This window comes from Centroberyx affinis, unplaced genomic scaffold (assembly GCF_046629955.1).
Source record: "Centroberyx affinis isolate AG114_WGS23_722 - 3 ecotype Tasmania unplaced genomic scaffold, CSIRO-AGI_Caff_v1 ptg000827l_1, whole genome shotgun sequence".
Lineage (NCBI taxonomy): Eukaryota > Metazoa > Chordata > Actinopteri > Beryciformes > Berycidae > Centroberyx > Centroberyx affinis.
This window is the reverse complement of record NW_027279426.1, coordinates 354,715-377,838: the sequence shown is the minus strand read 5'-3', so window position 1 is coordinate 377,838 and position 23,124 is coordinate 354,715. Positions and strand designations below refer to the sequence as shown.

General features: G+C 42.1%; 1 protein-coding gene across 2 annotated transcripts in view; it reads left to right on the top strand.

Moving 5' to 3' along the window:
- The window catches only part of enox2 (ecto-NOX disulfide-thiol exchanger 2), an 82,455-nt gene that overhangs the window by 16,773 nt on the left and 42,558 nt on the right, over positions 1 to 23,124 (top strand). For both annotated transcript variants that reach the window (XR_011695229.1, XM_071520814.1), the window contains exon 2: positions 19,372 to 19,503. Coding sequence is in view for 1 of the 2 variants with exons in the window: in XM_071520814.1 (XP_071376915.1) it covers positions 19,386 to 19,503 (118 nt within the window). In the remaining variant the exon portion in view is untranslated. The remainder of the gene's footprint in view (positions 1 to 19,371; positions 19,504 to 23,124) is intronic.

The window sequence follows — 23,124 nt, the reverse complement described above, 5'->3', positions numbered from 1 at the left end:
CCGTCCCACCCACACTTGTGAACGCGATATCTCAGGAACGGCTTGAGGGAATTTCTTCAAATTTGGCACAAACGTCCACTTGGACTCAAGGATGAACTGATTAGAATTTGGTGGTCAAAGGTAAAGGTCACTGTGACCATAGGTGCCTGAGCAATGGAGCAAGTGGAGCAAATGCATCCCCATTATTCAATTAGGAGGAGCAAAGTTATGGTTTTGCTACCCCACTTTTTGTCTTAAATAAGCTTATCATCATACAGTCCCCACAATCAGGTGATTATATTTAAGCAGCCTATATCAATGATCATTTTACAATTTTCAGCAACTGACAAAAACAAGTAATAAAAAAATCTAGTTGGTTCAGTCGAACCTGTCACTGATCGTTTGTCACAGTCTGTCAATGAATCCACACAGGAGTCTGTTACATATGGGATAATTCAGGGTGATTCAGGGTGATTCAAGACCCCTCCGCTTCGTGTCGGGATCCTGCATCACCCTGTGGGGGTTTATTTTGCAATAATGACCCGCTCGTTGTACATTGTCCAGGCTAATCATCAGCTAATTGTATGGCTGTTTCTTGACTTAATCCAAGAGGTTAGGTGGTATAGAAATGCAGCGAGGACCCCCAGACCCCCCCGCCAATTATGTATCTTTCCAAGTTTGCTCCCCCATTTTAAAACAACCAGGAGCCTATGACTGTGACCTCACAAAAGATGTTTTTGGCCATAACTCAAGAATTCATATGCTAATTATGACAACATTTCACACAAATGTTTAATAGGATAAAATGATGAAGTGATGACATTTTATATCCAAAATTTCAAAAGTCAACTTCACTGTGACATCATAATGTTTTGCTTACCACTATAGCTGAGAAAACGATCTTGGGTCATTCTACAAAAATGGTGGAAGTGCTGTTAGATTGATTAAATGACAAGTACAGATAGTTCCTGATTTAGCTACAGTTTCCCAGTCAGATGTCTTAGCATCTCTACAGTCAGAGCAAGCCTTGGCTCTTTGAAGTGTCACTTCATATATATTGCGGAGGCCGCAGGGTATTGTAGCATGATGATGTTTGTATCAACACAGCGGTGGCTTTGTTAACAGCTTTTTAACGTTCCCCTGCTTGGGTTGGCTTCCCCCTCAGGTGTTTATACTGTACAAGGAGGGCTAATGGGTTTAATCTAAAATCAGCACACCAAATGATCAGGGTGATTAAATCCAAAAGTATGATATAATGGCATTGACTGGAACGGTGTTTGAACCATTTGTCAAGGAAGCCACTGGGAGGAAATTTACGCTTCTTTAAACTATTTTACACTCCTCCGCTCTTACTGTTGCTTACAGTATCTATCATCTCTATGTCCTTCTATCCGCACGTTCCATTTCTTATTTCACTTTCAGACACCAGTCTCGATCCTCTCCTCTCTTTCAGGCATCAGATGTCTCTCTCCTCTGCCAAAAGTCTCTGTTACTGCCACTGCAGATATCAGTCATGGCTCTATTCAACCATCCCACCATTAGGGGAAAGATTAACCATTAAAATAACAGCAATAACCTCCATTCTGAAAGCTTCACTAGAGAAAGCACCAGACCATGACTCATTCACTGCTCTCATCCCTGTCAATGGAGTGTCCTGGTGTATGAGTCCATGTGGACTGACAGTGATTGACTGTTGGAGGCCAATCGTTTTTGAAGGACTTGGTGGAGGTGACTGTCTCTGCTAGAAGCTTCTATATGGTCAGGCCGTCATGTTTCTCCAGTAAGTTGTATGACAAATAATGTGTTTTGATGATGCGTGACAGAAACATCCACTCGCAACCAGTGGATTGACAGCGAATGTGTTTGTGAATGTCATCATATAAACACCGTGTTCCATTTTCAACATCCAAATTACCCCTTATCCCGGTACAAATGACAGTAATAATGGCAATATTATACAGATTATTAAGGCAACCTTGATGTGTCCTGCTAGCTCAGCAAAGTGCATTCCATGTATTCACAGTGTCAGGGTTTCAGTCCCGCTCACCGTTGTCAGTTGTCATCCTCTCTCATTTTTCCAGCCACTCTCTAAAGTAGTGTTGATCACAATACCAAAAAAAAAATTAATAAAAATTAGTTTGGTACCAATACCATCCCAGGTATCATGATATCTATTCCACAACGATAGAATGGAGAAGAAAGAAATAGATAGCATGAAATAACAATTTATTTTAGATTTCCTCTGCTTATGCATGTCACTGTAGCAGCACAATGGCACGGTTGATAAAACTAAGCACATTGTTATCTTAAGTCATCTGGAGCAATGTAAGGCACTGTAAGGCTTTATCTGTGTGTAAATAAATACGTTTTTACAAGGATTTTTGTTAGTGACTAAGTTTTATGCAAGCTGATGGTAGTAAATGTGGTGTGAATAGAGTTGGGCGATAGGACGAATATATCGGCTATCGGTTGGTTGATGGTTGATTTTTTTGGGTGATTTTTGTCATTTTATTTTGCTAATTTAATGGTAAATAATTAACCTGTAATGCAATTCAAAGCGTGCGCAAATAGGAACTGGCAGTTGGAGTTGGGCCATATTATGCACGTTCTTGTTGCACTGATTTCCGACGAGTCTTTCACAAAACAGGGCAGTGAGTGACTAAATGACTATTAAGCCGTCTTTAGTGGTTGCTGTCCGATCGATTGGTGCTGAAAAGCAACGTCAATTCATAAATCATATTTGAGAACTAGACCAAAAGCTGTATGTGCAGTTGTGCACCCTGATCATTTAATAGCATAATATGTTATCCCCACCTGTTTGTTCATTTGGAGGCTGCAAGTGGAGGCGTCCTTCATCTGACGCCATCGGACTCTTTTTCAAATAGTGTCGGACAGCTGTTCAATCTTTTGCCGGCACTACTCGTTTGCAAAGACGGCAAATTACTTCATTTAGGTCCTTCGGCTTGCCAGTTTCATCCGATTTAAAACCAAAATAATCCGAAATAGGGGATTTTGTAGTCTTTTTGGCAACAAGCTCTTCCATGATTGTTCGCTGAAGATGGCGAGTGGGGGACTCCCCCGCCCCCTGCGCGCGCCCACACACACCTGCGCGAATATATCGCCAATCGCCAGTTGATGGGCTGATGGGGGCCAGCTGGAAAATTTTAACATATCACCCAACCCTAGTGTAAAACAAAATACCACTACTCCATGCAACACAAACATAAACCAAAGAAATGTAATACAAAGTACCTTTTGGAAAAAAATAGTTAACTCTGCGCGATGTCAAGTCAGCATGAACAATATTATTCAGGTAAATACTCCATAAATGTACAAATAAATGCAAAAAAAATTGTATTGTCCACCCCTATCTACGGGTCATCAGTTGCCATGGAAACGAGCTGATGTCAGGGGCATGTCATTGATTCCACTGTGGAGATTGATGAACAGATGTTTGAGAGCGGAAATAATGCATCCTTCGTGCCATCTATGTCAAGGAGAATGCGCTAAGGAGAAAGTAATCTTTCAATCTCTTTCACTAAAATCAATCTGAGAAGCCTGTCTTGTCAAAAACCAAATGTGTTGTTTCACACTCCTCTGTTCTCTTTGATTTCATTTTAATATCTTGTGTTAGCTTCCAGATGTGCTGTAGGTGTGCATGCAGACACAGCTGGGAGCAAGTGTTTAATGAATGAATTGTGTTGGATTCTGGTTGCCAGCTGTCAAAAGGGTGCTGAAATATTGCATTTATCAGGTAGTCTGAAGTCAGTGTTGAAGGCTTGCTCTTTTGAAAACATCCTATACCTCCACCTCCCCTAGTCACAACATTCCATCAGCGGTGGCTACTGTGACAGTAGACTCAAAGCTGTCTAGATGGAGAGGTGTGGCCAGATAAGAGCCCAGGCAAGTTCACTGAGCTGTTGACATTTCCTCGCAGCAGCTCCCTGGGTTCTAATTGGCTACCGCTGATAAGATTCCCGTGCTGTAATTGGCGGCTGCTGATAAGATGCTGTCAGCTGCTGCAGTAGTCAGCAGCAAGGTGAGATGACAACAGCTCAGGAGTGGGTGGGCGGACAGGACTAAATCCAGGCCCTGAACCTTGTTTTCCCGGAGACAATTTACCCGGCGAGGGAAGTTGCGATGTTACTCGATCGTATGGTGTACTAGCTACAATACAGCGCTTCTAGACAAGGCTAAATTCTGCTTAAAGCGTGGGACCATCTTTTCATTAACGACCTACAGTCGTGTATCCATGTCCTGGGGGCACCAGGCTATTCACACCACAGGGATTCATTCTTCTTCCGTAACCCAGTTCTGTACTTAGCGCTATTCAGCTGACTCTGCTAAAACCAGGGCACATTTTTTATGGAATATTCAGCCCATTTGGCCATGCTTCAGGCCCGTGCTTATAGATGTAGCAGATGTTTTTACTGGCTGTACTAGCCCTAAGTCTCTTGTGTTTGAGCGAGAACTGCTGATAAAGAGGTTTTTGTGCTATTGTGTCCTTACTCAAGATCACAGTGTAACACACTTAAACTCTACTTCCTTTCTAACTTAACTTCCCGTCTGTCCTTCTCGAACTGGAGGCTCCCATACAATGAAATTTTATTGTCTCTATCATGTACAAGAGCTTACTGGCAGATCTTTTTTGATTGATCTCCAGGAAGTAATTATGCTTCTGTTATTGGCTAATGGAACACACAAGAGGCATTACCTTGCAGACAAAGCACTGCATCTTAAATCTTCTTACCACAGTCCACAGAGCCTGTGTAATGGATGGGGGTGGGTGGGTGTGAGTATCAACTATGGGTGCAGGCATTTGTCTCATGTTCTCTTCATGCAGTTGAGGGTTAGGAAGGTAAAACCTCCTTGTGTTCCCAGGGGATATGCAGGCCTCTAAAGCAGCATGCAGGCACATTTAGAGAGGCACAGCTTATGAGTCTTAAGTCGGTTCTAGTCATGTGGCGTCTCAATCTCAGCCAGAATTGTGTTTTTGTTCTACCTGCTCTGTCTTCTCAAATACCAGTTAACAAGAGGAGATAATGGACCGGACAGGATATTTAATGTTGATGTTGTGAATGTGATTTGGTAAAAGCAAGGATGTACTCTGAAGATAGTGTTGCATGTGTAGGACCATTGAAGTTTTATGACGTTTTTGTTGTGGAGAGTGCGTTGGTTATGATGGTTCATAACATATTTCATAGACCGACAACAATAGTTAAGTACAATCATTAATCTTTTCATCACTTTAATCCAGTCTCCTGAATCCACTCTTCTACTTAAACCAACATAATGTGATGTAAGAATGACAGTATACTTGTTTTTCAAATAGATAAGTAATTTAGTTCTACTCCCATTGAACGGACATTTATTTGAATCTCACAAGACTTCACAAGGTTTCTCTTACACTCTGGTCTTTGAAGGTTATGCATAACATGGTTAAAAATGGACATCCATTTTGTTTTTACAAGGGCACATTATAAAAACAAACCACTGTTTGTCAAAGGCTTATAATTATTCTCCAATTGACTTCAGGCATTTTGCTGCTGCATCAAAGATGTTTTCTTTCCGACCATGGCATAATAAAATAAGTTATACAGACTTTCAGACATAAGCGCTGTTATTCCCTTTAACCAGAGCAAAGAATGACGGTGCCTGAGCCTGATTCTGATGCCTTGGTCTCTTGTTCTGACAGTTAAAACTTCAAAGGAGAATAAAAAAACAGATTAAAGAAGCTCTCTTGCTTGTTTTTCCTCCCAGAGGCTGTCTAGTTGTCCTTCAGGCATCAATAGACACTTTCAATTTGTGTCCCTCTTGTACTAAACAAGGGTTTGGCTGTGTAGTGACTACATGTTAAACAGGAAACTACAATGAGGCTGGACACTGGACAGTGGCTAAGCAGCGTTCGGATGATGTAGCATTGCTGAAAACACTAAGTGGCTCATACACGCAGAATCCTTTCTGATGTATCTGCAAGGGGCGGTGATTCTGTTTTAGATATACAGTGTAGTTCTGTGTCTCAATGTTCACCTCTTAACATTTTATCAGAGTGGGAGTCGATGTGAATTGGTATAAATGATCCTCTTGGGTTCTTCATTTCTCGTCATCTTTGACCTAACCTTCGTCATCTGATTGTAATCTCCCTCTGGCTACCTGGTGTGTCCTCGGATTTCCTCAAAGTTAAAAAAAAAAGAAAAAAAAGAAATGTCTTCAGTTGAGGGATTCCCTCCTTTACTCTCCCATCTCCTCTGGGAAACATGGAGAATGTAAGGACTGACAGCACTGAGGAAGAACTTAATCAGGCCCTGAGAACTGCACACTTGGCCACTCTAGAGATTTCTCTGAATCTTTCTGAGGGAAGGCTGTGGATTTATGTATGATCCCCTGTTTTTTTTTTCAAATATTTTCTTATTTGCATAGATAGTTTGCCTCCAAAGCTGGGGGTTTGCCTTCATGCTATTGTTTCATAATGTTAACAGAAAATTCTAGGTCTTTAGTTTGTTGCTCTTCAGCTTTTAAAGACAAATTTATTATTGGGTGTGTGGGGGGTAAAATGACATTGGCAGAAGGGTAGGCAAATATTAAGCCATGTTTTAACATACTTGATGGGCCTATATAACCTCTTCATGATTTGACAGATGACTTACATAACATTTAATTCATGAAAGGGAAATGAAAGGGTAATGAGAGGAAAAGACAAGAAAAAATGAAAAGAAAATTAGTATGATTGTAAAATGATTTGAAGGTGTCAGCAGGGGATGATGGAGCTAACTCCAATTTAAGTTGCAAGACTCACTGTTGATTACAACCATTTTTCTGTTTCAATTTTCAAATGAATTTCAGGCAGCAAGCTATTTGGTGAATGCCCATTCCTCTTCAGAGACCTCTCTTCAGTGTAGTAATTAAGGCCTGTTAAGGAAGCTTGATTTGATTAATGAAGGCTGAAATGGATGAAGAATGCAGGGAGGAGCGGAGGCGGGAGTACTGTAAACAGCTGAAGAACACAGGAGAAAACTGCAGCTCAAATCCCGCCCCTCTCAACACTGAATCTGAAGTAGGCATCAGACTACACCATAACAAGGGCTAAATATCAAATCCAAAAATGCCAAGTCGATACTCGTGTTTTTGTGGAGAATGATCTTCCCAAGTTGTCTTGGAGAGAACAAACTTCTCAAGAAACTGAGCACAGAGAAGCATCTGTACAGTTTGAGATGGGCTGTGTGCTTCACGTCGTTTGTGGGATCAATTAAGACGCACAGCTGTTCATTTTCCCATCTGTTTCAGGCGGCTCTGTACTATAGAGTATAGCGCTGTTTGGACATGATGCAACAATCTCGCAATGAATCTTGGGGCTTTCCGTTGGTTCCCGTTTGCCAAGTTGCCATCTGATGCATCCTCGGTTGGCAGATAAATTCTGGAATTTTTATGAGTCCTCCATCTTTGGGATTTTTTGTTTTGGAATTATGCTTTGGCCATTAGATATTATGTCAGATGCGTCATGGAGGATACAAGAAGCCAAAAAAGGTAAGAAGAGTACTGGTTGTGTGTGCAATTAGGTGTATTACGAGTGCGTTTTAGTCAAGCGGCCAAAACCACAGGTGAATTTTGAAGCCATGGCGGAAGTGGCAACAGCTTCAGTTCCTCTAGTGTCCGCAAGAGGCCGGCTCCAAAAAGACTCCAAACTCGGCCCAACTCCGTGCAAGTCAATGGGACCACAACCCAACATCTCGCTAAGATAATAAAGTCAAGACATTTTATGGCCTTAGTTAATTTCACTTCTTCTAATGTGTGCCGTTATGGCATTAACAGGATACAATGGATATAACACAGGGTTGTATCAGGTTGTGTTTGCCTAGTGATTGACAGGTTGCCTATCCAGTGATCGATAGGTCACCCATGCATCGCCGATTATGGGTCTGTGGTAGGCGGCAGACAACTTTAACTGCACTCCCTCCACCTTGACTCCACTCTTTGCCTCACTTTGGCTGCTGCGACATGGCGGCGAGCGTAAACACAATCTCCAGTCTTCAAAGCGGCCCTTCAGAAGCCAATGGGTGATGTCACACTCACTATGTCCATCTTTTTTTATAGCCTATGGTTTTGGTGTATGTGTGTTTTCCCAAACAGACTTGAGATAACGGGTAGGAGAGATGATCATAATAAATTGTAACAACTTGCACCTGAGCATGACATCAGTCAGCTCTTTCACAAGGTTGCAGGCATTTCTCTGAAGAACTGTCTGTGTATTTGCCTGCCGGTAAGGTCTATCCTCTCCTCTGATAAAAGCCCAAGGACTAGAGTACTCCCAATTGGAAGAGTGGAGGCTGTTTATTGGACAGTGGGCCATTATTTTTCACATCAAAGCACTGTAGGCATATGTGAAAATGAGATGCGGGCAGCACGAATATAATAAATGACGCTGTCCCCCAGGAAGTGGACCCTGTTCTGCGCTTAAGTAATATTGTTATTGATGCCTGATGTCCGACGTTTTTATTGAAATGAATGTGGATCAAGTGATCTGTGGAGGTAATGAGAAGCACAGCACTAATTATAGTCACCTTCAGGCATCCGTTCAAAGCCGTTTATCTCTTTTCCGATCACATCACCACATATTTCACCATATCTCTTCATATTTCTCATTATGACCCAAACTGAAGGTCAGCTCATTAAACCTGCTATAAGCGATTTCAGACCCTATAACCAATCCTGAAGCTTATGTGTGCTATGTGGAGATTTCCTTGAGACGTAATGATGTCAGCAAATAGCCACATACACGGGCTAGGTGTGTTGCTGTTTTAACCTCTTTCACCTCCAGTAGCTTTTCTTTTTTTTTTTTTAAACTAGCTAGCCCATTCCTGAAAAGAATTCTCGTAATGGCAGAATCGATGAAGCAAATGAGTGAACTTGTTAAACTAGTGAACTTGCTACCTACCTCTTCACTTGTCATTGTGGGACATGTAACCTTCAGTGGGAGAAAAATCTGGCAAAGCGAGTCTGGTAACCGGTGACAATCTCTCTTAGCTTAGCTATTAGCCTTTATGCACGGTCCTTCGGTAGGTTTGTCCTTTGGGGTTTCCGTTTCTGTCACCCTCTAGTGGTCGGAAAATTGCATAGTGCAGCTTAGGAAACCATCCAGTCTTCCTCGGTTTGTCTCTGAACCACTGAATCTGTCTAAGAGCAATAAGACATAGTTGTGTAGAGTGTTTTCTCTCTTTGCTATAAATGAAGTCTCTGCTACATTGTTGCTTTCGGTAACAAATTCATTATTTTTACTGCAGCTGCTTGTCTTGTGAAGTCGATCGTACCTTTGATCTTACCTTTAGAAGTCTCTTTCGTTTGTTACATCTTTGAGGAACTCCTGTTTTGTCTGTTTGCTGTTTTGCTCTGTTTGAGAGGTTTGTTTTGACTGGATAACACACAAGCTCTGCAGGAGAGCTGAAAGTCATGCAGATTGGTTCTGATAAATCCATTAAGTTGCGTTCCGACACACTGCATAATGGATGAGAGAGTTAAATTAATATAGCATGTACGTAAACGTAGCTGTCATCTTTCATTAACTTTTATGTTTATCTAAATTCTCTACCATGACACTCCAGATACAGCATTGAGGTTTGAAGTCTTCATAGATTAGCTTATATGAATGTTTAGCACCCCCTGAATTTATCATTTTTATTAGCAAGTGTGAGCTCTACTCCCAGCTGTCATATTGCCTTGGAATTATTCATTCTGATTGTGAAAACGTTGCAGGAACTTTTTCTAATTATTTTCCCTGAGGGAGCTCTTTCCACTCCTTGCTTTCCATTCCTCTGAATTTGGTTTTTAATTTTGATTTTGATTTATTTTTAAGTTGTGTAGTTCCATTTGGTTTACACACTGGATTTGTTAGATTTGTAATTGTAGTTTTTTGTTCATTTGTATTTTATTTAGTTTCAGTGTTATAATTTTAATGATTATAGCCAAGCAGAATTTATCTTGAGTAAATATGTGTCCAGTGTTTTAATAGAAATGCCCAACCACACATTGCTTCAGGGTGTCCATTCATCCTGTTCATTCATATATTCATAATGTTTGGTCCCGCTCATTTTGAAATAGTTTTCTCCAATAATTCACTCTCATTTTGCTTTCAGTAAAAGACCCAAAAGATCTTTGATATCATACTTGACTTGATTTTAGGGGCAGAGTTCATTTTTTCACACACTTCAGTTTTAATATTTGATGTACTGTGTTAAGTCTTTTTCTAAGACGATTTGAAGGACTCTGTAATTAACTTGGCCTATAGCCACCATAAATTAGAACGAAACCCAACTTTTGAATTATAGATCTTGGTACAAATTGAAGAAATCGGTGTAGGAGAGTCGAGTTCTGGCTTCTGCAGCCTGACCAATGGGATCATTTAGGAGTAGGTGATCTGTGACTGCTCTCTCTGTGTACGTGTCACATTGACCCCTGTCAACCCTTATGATCTGAACCGAAACTGTTTGGCTCCCCTGAAGGCCCCTAACACCCCAAACACACAAACACACACAAACACACAGGCACACAGAGACACACTACAGGCACACATCACCAAGCAGTGGTCCAGGCCACGGAGCCACCAGGCCTGGTCAAATGGAAAGCTAATCCAAGTGGAGAGAGGACAGGAGGGGAGTCAACAGTGAGAGGCTGTTCTGACAGCTTGTTCACACTGCGAGCAACTTGGTTGATGGATCGCTCCATTCTGACCGATTTTGGGCGGTGTGAGAGCCTCTGATTGCATCTACGTAGTGGTCTCATGCAGCTACATGCAGCTGAACAAGAAAAATAAGCGATGAATTTATGCATTTCAGCATATTCTCACAGTGACTTTGTGTTCTATTATTTTGGTTCTTATAAAACACCTAACTTTATAGAACTAACTCAGTGCTCACCATCGATCCCGACGTTGAGTGCAACCGTTCTCCCAGCAACGCTTTTACTCCTGTAGTCTTTCAAACAAAAGTTGTAAAAAACTGGGAAGCTCTGAGTGGCTGTAATCACCTTCTCGTCCATTTCGCACTTGCCAAGTGGAACTGAAGCAAAATCACATCGGAAGGGAAACAAGGAAGCACGGAGATCTAAAGTTGACCACGAAAACATCAGCTGTGGCCAACTTTTCTCAGCCAACAAGCTTGTTTCCCTGGATGCTCAGCTTTACAGCAGATGACTGTACCACCAGTGACCATGTTGCTCGCAGCATGGAAGCACAGTAAGAGCCCTACTGCTGCTGCTCATGGTCATGGTTCTGTCAAGTTGAATCCCTGTGTCTGGAGTTAATTACAGAGACACCAGTAATCTGGCAGTCATCGAATAAGAATAATAATGTGATATTTTATTGATGGGTGAATGTTTGCGCACACAGGCTTGAACATGGATCCTCTGCTTGAAGCGCAGTGTCTCGATTCACTGCACCACCCTGCTGCCATATAAATTAGTGGCTCAGGTGGGATTTGAAGCCAGGTTTCCCCTGGCTCACTGATTTTCTCTCCTCATGTCTTCCTGCTTAAGCATTGATCAGAATGCCTATTACATCCCTCCTCCTCCTTGTGCTGGTAATAGAATAAATTTCTTCATATCTGCGCCACACTGTGTATTAGACGGCATACTCAAAAATCAATTTTTATTGATGTGACAGTCTGACTATCATAAAAAATATTTCACATTCATACCGACACTTACCCCTCTGGCATTATGGAGTTGATGCTGTATGTCAATCGCACATTATGATAAGAAACCATTTCTCTTGCTCAATAATGAGATCTGTAGGAGGCTGTTGAGGCTTTCAACTCACAACCTGAGATAGGTGTTTGAAATGAAATGCTTTTTATAATTACAGCTTGTCAGGCGTGGAGCTTTACACAATTATATTTTTTGAATGTATCAGTGATTCATTATATCTTTAAATTAATAGGCCAACAAATGACAATGGCAAAGAGAGGCATATAGGCCTATTATTATCCTTAATGTTTGTGTCACAGATTTCACAACCGTGCTGGAGTTTTCTCCCTGATGCGATGACAATACAGGACAGTAATGAGCCCATCTATAATTGGCCAAATCCACTGCGTGCTGTCAGTGTTGACAGGGAGAGGTCAGTAGCCATCTCAGTATCCGTGTTCATTAAGGTAACTTCCACCTTGTATAAAGCCTATCTTTCTGACGGATTAGCTGCGGCTGTTTTGCCGCGTTATTAAGATCAATGGTACAATCAATGTGCTCCTGGATCTTGTCACTCATCCAGTAATCATCCTGTTTGTAGCTGTCAATATTGTCTTGCTTAACGATGGTTTCATCAGAGGTAATTACATTAATTGTAGAGGGTGAATGGATCCATCTGTCGCCTGCTCAACCTCAAGAGCAGAAGGGAGAAGTGCGAATTGTTTGTCCAGTCTCAGAAATTAACATTCTGGCTCACCTGCCAAGGGCTGGTAAACTAAAAATAATACCTGCTAGTAATAATTTTTACCTGCCAAAATAATAAGTATATATTTCTCATAGAAGGATGTCACCCTGCCTGATTTCAGTAATATTTCATGTATGGAATCAGGAAATGACACATTCAATAAAGACAGTTTTAGAATTTTAATTGAAAACTTGCTCACTCCCTACAATGGATGTTTTTTGTCTTTTTTTATTTTATTTTATTTTTTGGTATCCATACAGGCAGCAGAGAAACAGAAGTTTAGGTGCTACTGCTTTGTGTAGAGCCAGCGTCACAGGCAGCCAGTCAGGAGCCTGTTTGATACAGAGACATTGTTTTGCCTTGATTTGATTAGCTCACACTCAGAGAGAGAGCACAGTGGCCAGCAGGGACGAAGTTCGATAACAGGCAAAGACCAAAGACTGTTTATAACCGAGGCATTCAAATGTTATTGTCTGAAAAAGTTACCGCCCAGTGTGGCGGCTGACCCTTATTGATTTATCTGCCACAGGCAAATGTTACCGACATTTGGGACTTGGCAGGTGTTAATTTGGAGCCCTGTGTTTGCTGTATCAGAGATGTCCATCAGCATCCGCTCATTGCATTGTTCTTTACTGTGAACTACTTATTATGAGAGTCATGATGTTGTGGTTAAGTTAAGGATCTCTCCTTCTTTTCTCTCTCTCACTTTCTCCCTCCCTCTCTCTCTCTCCCCACCAGTTATTGGTGTAATCTGTTCATGTCTGTCACCTCTCTCAGCCCGATAAAAACAGGAAGAGCCCTGCTCCTGTCCAGGATCCGGATGTTCCTCCTTGACAACACTGACACACAACACAAGTGCCTCTGCTCTGTTTGTATAAAAACGGCTCCTGATAAGGCAATAGAAATTGAGGTTGTTTACTAAAAGTAATCTGCCATGGGAAGTCCTCAGCAAGACTTCAAAGACAAATGCTGATGTCAAATGGGTGCGTCTCTCCCCTCTATATGTGTGCGTGTCTCTCCCTCTTTCTCTTTCACTTCTCTCTCTCTCTTTCTGCCTCTCTGTCTCTCTCCTCTCTCCTTTCTCTCTCTTCTCTCCTCTCTTTCTGTTTCTCTGTGTCTATCTCTCCTCTCTCCTTTTTCTCTCTGTTCTCTCCTCTCTCTTTCTGTCTCAGTGTCTCTCTTTCTCCTCTCTCTCTCTCTCTCTCTCTATCTCTCTCTGTGTCTCTCTTTCTCTTTCTCTCTCTCATTCTCTCTCGGTCTCTCTCTCTCTCTGTCTCTCTCTCTCTCTCTCTCTCTCTGTGTCTCTCTTTCTCTCTCTCTCTCTCTCTCTCTCTCTCTCTGCCTGTTCAAGACTGTAAGCTCATAATTCAAGACAACAGTTGTCAGTCACCATGGGGTTTAAATGTCTCAGCAGCCATTGATGTGCATTGGGGTTGCATCAGTCTTCGCTTCATAGCCCAGTCTAATCACACAGCTGTTTTAAAAGAGGCATACGCAGCATTCAGTCATTTCAGACTCAACATTGAATCTCATTTAGGGAATGCTAATTAGGCATTTAGCTCCAGTCGCTGAGTAGAAATTGCTAGAGTCATGACAGAGCAGTTTTAATTTGTTGGTTTATGTCAGCGTTATTATTCAATCAGTCTCGACTTGGATGATTTGTTGGGTTGAATAAATACAGGGATGATTCTGTCATGTCTAATGTAAACATTGTCGCAGCAATAGGGCATAGTGTTCGCCTCTTATGGCTGTGTGTTTTGTATGACTTGAGTGATTAATTGTGACTTTTGTGAGTAATTTTTATGCATCTGGGCTGTGCTCACACAAGAGCAGCCATGTTGGTTGTCCTGTTACCTTCATCACCAGGAGCAGACAGCTGGATTCAGGATGTCTCTTGCTATACAGTTGTCAAGTGTTATGATAAAGGTTGGCATGGGGTTGGCATTACTTTCTCTTGCTCAGCAGGAGTCTCCTTTAGCTCTTACTGGTGGCCAGAGATTGTCCAGCTCTCAAAGACACCTGTGTTTCTTCAGGATCCCACTGTCGATCTCCCTGAACTCTGCTCTCATTAATGATGTCATTTATCTGAGTGTATTGCGGTGAGAGAGAGTCCTGGAGGAGGGAGTTTCTCCCACAGAGACGTTTTTCCCCCCATGAGACCAGGGTGTCTTCAGGCCTCTTCTGTCATAACTGTGCTGTCTTTTTTTCCTGGTCCTAAATGAGAAGCGGTGTTGTATAACACTCGGGGCGCTCTTCCCTGTGCCACCACTAATCATCAGACCCCTACCAGTTCTATCATAATTAACAGATCAAAGCAGTGGAGAGAAGGGCAGTCATACATCATTAAACACTCACTGTGTGCGTGTGTGCATGTGTATGTGTTAGGCCTGCACAAGTAATTGAAAAATAAATTCATAGCGAAATTGACTACCGCAGTTCCCTATTTTCATCAGGCTGTGATAATTTATCAGAAGGAAAGGTGCTCAGAAGGCTACCTAAACAATGGTATCTTAATGTTGCATGTAACCCCTGGCCTACCAGTCAAGTTGCCTATCAAGTTGCACATCACAGGAAATCTCATACTGTTTTATGCTCATGTTACGTTCACTGTGTCCATGTGAATGACTGTGTGCGGAGTTGTCTCTCTCCTAGAGAGCAATTTTGCATGGAACGCATTTTTCCTTTCTACTGTGTGCTTTTCATGCATAAAAAGAACTCTTCTACTGCACGCATCCTTCCTAATGGAAAATGTCTGGCATCTCCTCCAATATTGTGTCTTGGACCATAGAACCACAATTTAAAGGCAATAACGCTCATTTGGAGTTCTATCTTTTTTTTTCTTTTGTTTGAGGACATGTTCTGAAACTTAATTATGCTCCATATCTCTCCTCAACCATTTTGTGCTCAGCGATGACATTATATTATACACTAATTATAGGCTTAGGCAGCTCCTACTTTGCGGTTAGGAATAACAAGTAATGACTATCATCAGGTCTCTACGCTTTATTCATTGCTGCAATTTTCAAAGTTCAGTTTGAGGAAGCTTTGTACTTTTTATTTTTTACTTCTGTCTCATTTTTCTCCTCAGCACAGCGTCTGTCTGTCTTTGAAAGTGCCCTTTTCTCACTCTATTTCTCTCTCACCCTCATCTTTCTAACTCCCTCTCTAACTCCCTCCCTAGAGGCAGTAATAGACCTGTAGTTAGCCGTTAAAACCTTGTCCGTTTTAAACTAAATGGCCCCCAGCGTCTCTCTGCCTGCTGTTGGGGCTTACAGCCAATGGGCCTTAAAATGACTTCATTTCCCATCTGCCTCCTGGGGGAGCTTTTAGGGAAGCTAAAAGCCAATCGCAGCCCACAGAGAGTGAGTATGAGAGAAGCCTTGGGCTGGGCTGGACCCCACCAGAATCAGAATCGCTCCATGTGCCATGTGCAATAAACACACAGAAATGTGTCTTGGTGACAGTTTTGTAGGCACTTGCACAGATTGGTCCCTTAACAGTATGTACAGTAGTTCTCCTAACTTTTTATGGTAAATTACGCTTGTTGTCCTACTTGTACTTACTTGTATGTATTATGCTACACACAGATGTAGTTAAAAAACATAAAACTGAAACCTAGTTGAGTAATTTATTTTCTTAATCTACTGAGTGCTGCCACCATTTCGACCCTGTTTTTACAGTTAAGGATAACATTTGAAATACGTCTGTGACTTTAATGTGTTGCATTCTTGATACTTTAAAATGTTTGTTATCTTGTAATTGTGTTTCAAAAACTTTCTTAAATGGAACTAAGGTAAATGGAACTGGAGTTCCTTCCCACAATATGACATTTAGTCCCGTTAATTCTGTTAATTTGATTAGTGTAGCACCCAAATGTGAATACTGTAATGTTGATCTCTATTGAGGAAAGACAGACTTGGTCTCCACCTGTAGCTGTATTTACTATAGATCTAGCTAGGCTTGACCAGACTTATATTTACTTAGGCCTACATAGTTCTAGATTTGGACACCTCTGTGTCATGGCAGAGTCATGGCAAAGCGTAGCGACACATGATGTAATTGATCAAATTATTTATTTGTTAAGACATGGACATTTGTCTGAGCTCAAGCTTTTTTCCGCCAACAGCTGCAATTAGATTGGCTCATTTCATCTCACAGTTTTATCGCCACTGATTTATATTGTCTATACTCATTTGACCTTGGAATAAACAATTAAATGCTGGAATCCTTACTTTTCATCCTATGCAGACATTTGGCTTCAAACCAACAGCAAAGTACTCTAATTCATGTTTTCAGTCTAAAATATTTACTGACAGTGATTCTCTCATTGGCAGTATTGTCCCTGGCTCATATTTCTCCTTTCTGGCAAGGTTAGCTAATACAGTATGTAGTGTGTGTGTGTGTGTGTGTGTGTGTGTGTGTGTTTGCACTCCTGGGTGTGTGCTTGCCTTGCACATGTGTGTTTCCCTGTGTTGATTTTTCAGCAGCTGTGTGCTATTCAGTCACCCTTCCCCCGGCTCCCGCTCCATCGATATGATGGAGCGCCATTCCTGGCTCCTGCCCTCAAGGTCACTCTGCGCACCACAATCGGAAACTCTCAGAGACTGACGCTCAGAGATGGAGGTCTGAAAGGAAAGATGCATTGACAGAGAAAAGTACGGGCGGGGACGTGAGACAATAGGTGTGAGTGGAGTTGATGCAGGGAGCAGCGAAGAGAATGGGCAGTAGAGAGAAGGAAGCAGCAGGGTGTTGAAAGATGAAGAGATGAGAGGTCGAGACAAAAAATGGATGCATTGAATGTAGGTAATAGAGCGATAGAGGAATGAACTGTCAGGTGGTGATGAGTTAAATGCAGGCTATTCATCAGAAGGCCACTGTAGAGGAGTTAACCTTGACCCGGCACTATTAGCGTCTAAAGCCCCCCGGCCAAACGCGCTCGGCTTTCAATTGAATGCGAGAGCCGTGAGATCAATAAGGGCTCCGTCCTCCGGTGAGGAACAGTAAGGGATTCTACATAAATGTCTTTGGCGATCTAATGACCTGCGCAGTGATTTTCCCATCAAGGACAATGCCCTGCTCTGTTTTCACTTACAATTCAGTAGATTAGATGGCGGGATAAATGGATGTATGGATTTTTTTATTGTTATCTAAAAGCCATAATAGTCTTAGAAGGAGCGGGCTAGTATGCCATCGGATTCTATTGTAGATTATTATTATTATTATTATTATTAGTATCATACACATACTTACATCAACACAGTCTGAAATGAACTAATATGTGGTCCTGATTCAGCTGCGTCATTTGTGTCTGGCTGCCTTGTTTGTTTTGGCTACAAACATTGTTGACATGACTGTTTTGCTGTTTACTGGAAACGCCGAGCTAATGACTGTCTCGGTAATGACCAAGCAACATGGCTTGGTCGTTACTGGAGACCACCTTTCAAAACCCTGGGTGTGTGTATCCATCAGTACTAGAGAGACTGCAGTTAAAGTTGTTGTAAACTGTAAGAAAACTGCAGTAAAACGCCTCACCGCCACCCCTCCTTGCTGTCACTTTAAGTCCTCCAAAGCGTCCCCTGTTAATAGGGTTGTGTTAGTTAACAAGCCTGTGAAGTTCTCGTCAGCAACATTATCACAGCGACACACCGACAGTGGCTGTTTTATCAGGCCTCTCTATGGCAGCACACAGCAGACAGCTTTGAAATTAGTAGCTCAGAGAGGGAGGCAAAGAGGGAGACAGCGTTATTACACATTGCCAGCTGCTTCTGAACACCAGTACCAATATAGTGGTTGCTGTGCAGACACGCATGGACAAGCAGACACACACACACACACACACACACACACACACACACACAGAGCAGAGTGTTACCTCCACAGTGGGCACCACGACAGACCTTCTGAGGTGTGAAGTGTGCGCAGGGTGCAGCCCTTCTCATTATTAACAGCGGTGTTGGTTTTGGCATCAGGAGAGAGGAGGGCAGCGTGGCTCAGCCAGCAGTCACAGTCACAGCAAATTCCAGGTCTGTCAAGAGAGAGAGAGGTCGACCAGAGGAGAGAATTAAAGAGCGTTTAGAGCTGTGAAATAGACTGTGGACGTGGAGAATGAGCCACCGGTGGATGTATGATGTGTTTGTGTTGACTTTACTGCAGGGTTTTTACTATGGGGATCTGAATGTGTTTGCTTTACTATGCAAGACTTGGCAGAAAACCATGAGCCTGGGATTGCGAGTTTGACTTGATGTGTGTGTATTTGTTGTGGTAAGTTGGAGATTTTTCAGAGTTTTCCAAGGTTTAGCACCAGAGTGCCTAGCAAATGCCTGATAGCATCAGGATTTGTGCTTAGTGCCATGGTAATCTTGTTTTACGCTGCATTATTTTCTTACTCTGGCTTTCAAATGCTAGCTCTGATCTTTCACTGGAGTGCTCATTGGTTTATTCTCAGGACAGCTTCTGTATGTATGAATGCATTCCTATTTTTCACTCTGTGTGTGCAAATGTGAGTGTGGCAGTGTTTTCAGTTAGAGCAGCAGCATCGCCAGTAGACTCTCAGTAGAGGTCAGAGGTCGCTGAGACAGGAAGTGTCAGGAGGCCAGGCTGTTTAACCTCTGAGCGGAAGTGGAACAAACAACGGCGTCAGGAGGAATAGAGTCTAAATGACAGCGTTGTAAAAGTCAGTGGTGTCAGACTGACTGCAGGTCACAGTGGCTTCCCCTCTCATCTGCTCTCTCACTCTAACAGAACACAGAATTGAAATGAGGATAGATACAGTATAAAGAAGGAAGGTGAAGAAGCTATGACATAAACGTACACTGTAAAAAAAAAATCCCTTCTACCTCAATCCTTAGCATAACTTATTTCTGTGTTTTCTAACACTTCTCTCTTTCATAACCATTCCAAGGTCACCAAAATATTTCTAATTCCTCTCTCTTACACTCTCTCTCTCTCTGTTTTCTTTCCATGTCTTTCTCCAGAGGCCATCCGTAACATGACCATGGACTCCAACTCCATGACGATGCCCATGTCAGACCCCAATGCCTGGGCAACAGCCATGAACAACCTGGGGATGCCTCCCATCAGCATGACCGGACAGCCGCTAATGCCAGGTACCACATAACCTAAACCTTGCCACACAACACCCACACTGGAACACAGAAGCTCTTGCAATGACAGCACAGTTTATTTTAATATCCCGCTGGAGATATTTGACAATGACGGGAGATTTTTTTTCTTTGTTTTTTCAAGCAGCCTCTGTTTACTTCACACCAGCAGATTTGAGGCCAGAAATGTGAAATATGGATTTTTGCTGACAGTACAAATGCCTAATATTGGTTACTCTCCAATACCAAGTTCTTTTCTTGATTCAGGCAGTTCAGCCATGCTACTTATTTTTAGTTGAAAGTTTAGTGAAAGAAATCATCTTTGGACAGGCTTTTATATTTTCACACTTTGTTAGTGTAATCAACTGACATCCTCCCATCTAATTTTGTGTCATTATTGATACACATCATTTTAGCAGTCACTTTAGCACTGCAGCTTCATGCTGCTCATTTCTTGGCATCTGTCAGCTTAAACTAGTGGTTCTCAGCTTTTTCCACTCATGCCCCCCTTTGAACATTTTGAGAATTTCGCACACATCCCCATCCCCATCGTAATAACGTAATTTCCTCAGTAAGAAAAACAAAACAAAGGTTGCAACTCAAGTTCTAACTGAACCATTTATTTCAACTTGTCTATGTTTAGCCCGCTGCTGTTTGTTGTTATTGCTTTGATGCCAGTGGAGTCTGTGTGGCTGCAGCCAAATAAATCCCCCAAACTCTGCCACAAGGTCTCCAGGGGGTGCAACCCCACCGACTGAGAGGCACTGACTTAAACAATGACAAAATACAAGTATGTTAGCCTGACATTGGGGTATTGGTGCACCGCTACTACATAACAGGGCTGTGTCCTGAGGTTGGGACTCTCACAGTCCCACTGTGACCAGCAACCTGTTTCAACTTGACGTGTCAGGTCAGCAGGTGGAGGCATGGTGTGGTGGTACGTCAGATTTGATGTTGTACAGCTCGTTCACAACTTGGATTTTATTGACGATTTTGTCTGTCAAGCACATCCACCTCTCTGACGTCAGTACGTTTGAATGCTGCTTAAATCGAAGAACTATAATTGACAGAGAGGACAATCTTTTTCAAATCAAGTAACTGTGTGGTTTAGAAGTAGAAATGATAATGTCGTGATACACCAGAATGTGTTTTTTTTTTTCTATGGTCCTAAGACTAGTTTCTTTTTGCATTAGCGAAGGCCATGTCCTTCGCTAATGCAAAAGTACTTGATCTGCTTGTGTAGAGCAGGGTTTTAAATATTTGTATTGTTAAGTGGTAGGTTTGTTGATCAGCAACATTGTCCTTGACTGTCTGCCACTGTGGCCTTGTAGTATGAGATAGTAGATTTCCATGTTTGGCTGCATCGACCATTTGGAGTGACTATATTGAAGCGAACAGGCTGAGCTGAGTCAGCAAAATGGAATTATGATTCTATTGTCAGTCTTAGGATGACAGACACACTCACACAGCCACATTCACACACATTCACACGGGCACGTGCATACACACACACACACACACACACACACACACACACACACCCAGAGGCTTTGAGGCAGAGGCTGATTTGACTCAATGCTGTTCGTTTGCATTAGTGACAAGATAGCAGCAGGTTTTGCCTTCAAACCTTAAGGCTGTGTGCTAAGTTATACATGAGTTAGTAAATCAAAACCTTTCTGCAGATCTCTCCAGGTGATGTCAATTATGCATGACCATTTTCTCTTTCTCTATCTCCCATATCCAGTCGTTTTCTACGTTTCTCTGAGCCTTTTCTATTGGCAGCTAAAAATGAATGAAAATGCAGTCAGTCAGATTGAAGTGTACCTGAGGCTCACGGTCTACTTTCAGACTCTTTGTGCTCAGTACATGCCCTGGGCTGGCTTGAACCATAAACTCTGCTCAACAGCACTAAGTTACAATGAAAGTTGAATATAAGCCACTAATATTCACTTAAAAGATTGGATTTGGATTCCACAAATCGTGAAGTGGGTATTACAACAGCAGGCTATATCACATAATATGAGCTATGTTAAACAAAAAAAAACAACAATACTGGAATCATTAAAACTACTAACAGGCCAAGCTTTACCTCTTTGTCATTATGCCAGTAGCCACAGAAACAAGCATGTTTGTGCATGTGCATCAGCTCTCCCACAATGTTGATACAATCAAAACAAAACTTTGCACGCAGCATATGGACTTGACATAGTAAAGATTTTTAAAGATATCCACCAAGCCACCAAGAAACTGTATATTGAGGGGGACGGAGTTGGGGGACGAGATTAATAGGCAGCAACAGGACTGTGTGACATCAAAGATTATCTTTGCTGAGTGGAAGATATGCCACTCCCTATCCCCATTCCATGGTTTCAAAAATGAATGATTATGGATGGTATGGATCAAAAGAATTTGACAAATTTATATCTTCTACAGACACACTCCGAGAATATAGACCGATAATGCCTTCAAACTGCAATGGTTGGTGATTTTGTGAAATCCCCCAGAGAAGGCGCTTGTAGCACCATAAGTGCAAAATGAATACGGGTCAATCTATTCATTTTGCACTTACAGCGTTTCTAGCCAATCTGAGAGTGGTGAATGTTCCGTCCAGGGAAGATAATCTTTGGTGACATTTTCCGTTGCGTACCGTAAACGCAACAACACAATCTTACAGCTTCTGCCTATCTTTGAAAGGGGCTGAAGACTCTAATACCCACACATATTTTGTCACACTGTGGTAACTTCTTCATGACTGCTAGCAGCTATGTTTATAGATTTGTGATATTGTGCGCTCCACGCCCTCTAGACTGATGTAATTCAATTGCCGTTGGTTTAATAACATCGGGTTAACAGTTCGGAACCAATAGGTGATGTGAATGGGAAAACAGTGAGGCTTCATCGATTTGGTTTATTTATCCAGTGTCATCACAACCTCAGGGAGCATTTGTTAAGTAAGAGGTTCAGCTACTGGATCCTACTCTGCATCTATAATATTAAGTTCAGCCTAACCAATTCCTCCGCCATCTATAACATTAGGTTGCGCAGCACCCTCCCGCTCGCTATCTATGAGGAGTCATTCTGCCATGTCTATTCTCTCTCCTTCAGTAGAACGGCTTTCCCTAAAGCCTTTTATAAATCACTTCCCACTTCTTAGCTGAAATGCACTTTCATATTTAAAAAAAAAAAATGCCAGACCTGTGTGTGTGTGTGTGTGTGTGTGTGTGTGTGTGTGTGTGTGTGTGTGCGCGTGTGTGTGTGTGTGTACAGACACAAAGTCCTCCAAATACACTTATTGAGAAATATTAAGGGACGCATACACACTCACCATCATGCACACACACATACACACACACACATTCACACAGAGGCCTGAAATATTTGAAATATGGAAGAGAAAAGCCATTCTGCTAAGGAGAGAGGAAAGACACAAATGGTAGACAAACTCCTCATAGAGGGGGAGTGGAGCTGGACCTAGTATTAGAGATGAAGAGTGGAGAATGAACACACTGGCACTCAAGAGTCCATATTTAAGATGAAGTGTGTGTGGAGGGTGCTACTCCCTCCTACGGAGATTTTCCTGTTGAATTTCATTTGCAATACTTCATTTGCAGGCTGCTCTCAGCCCTA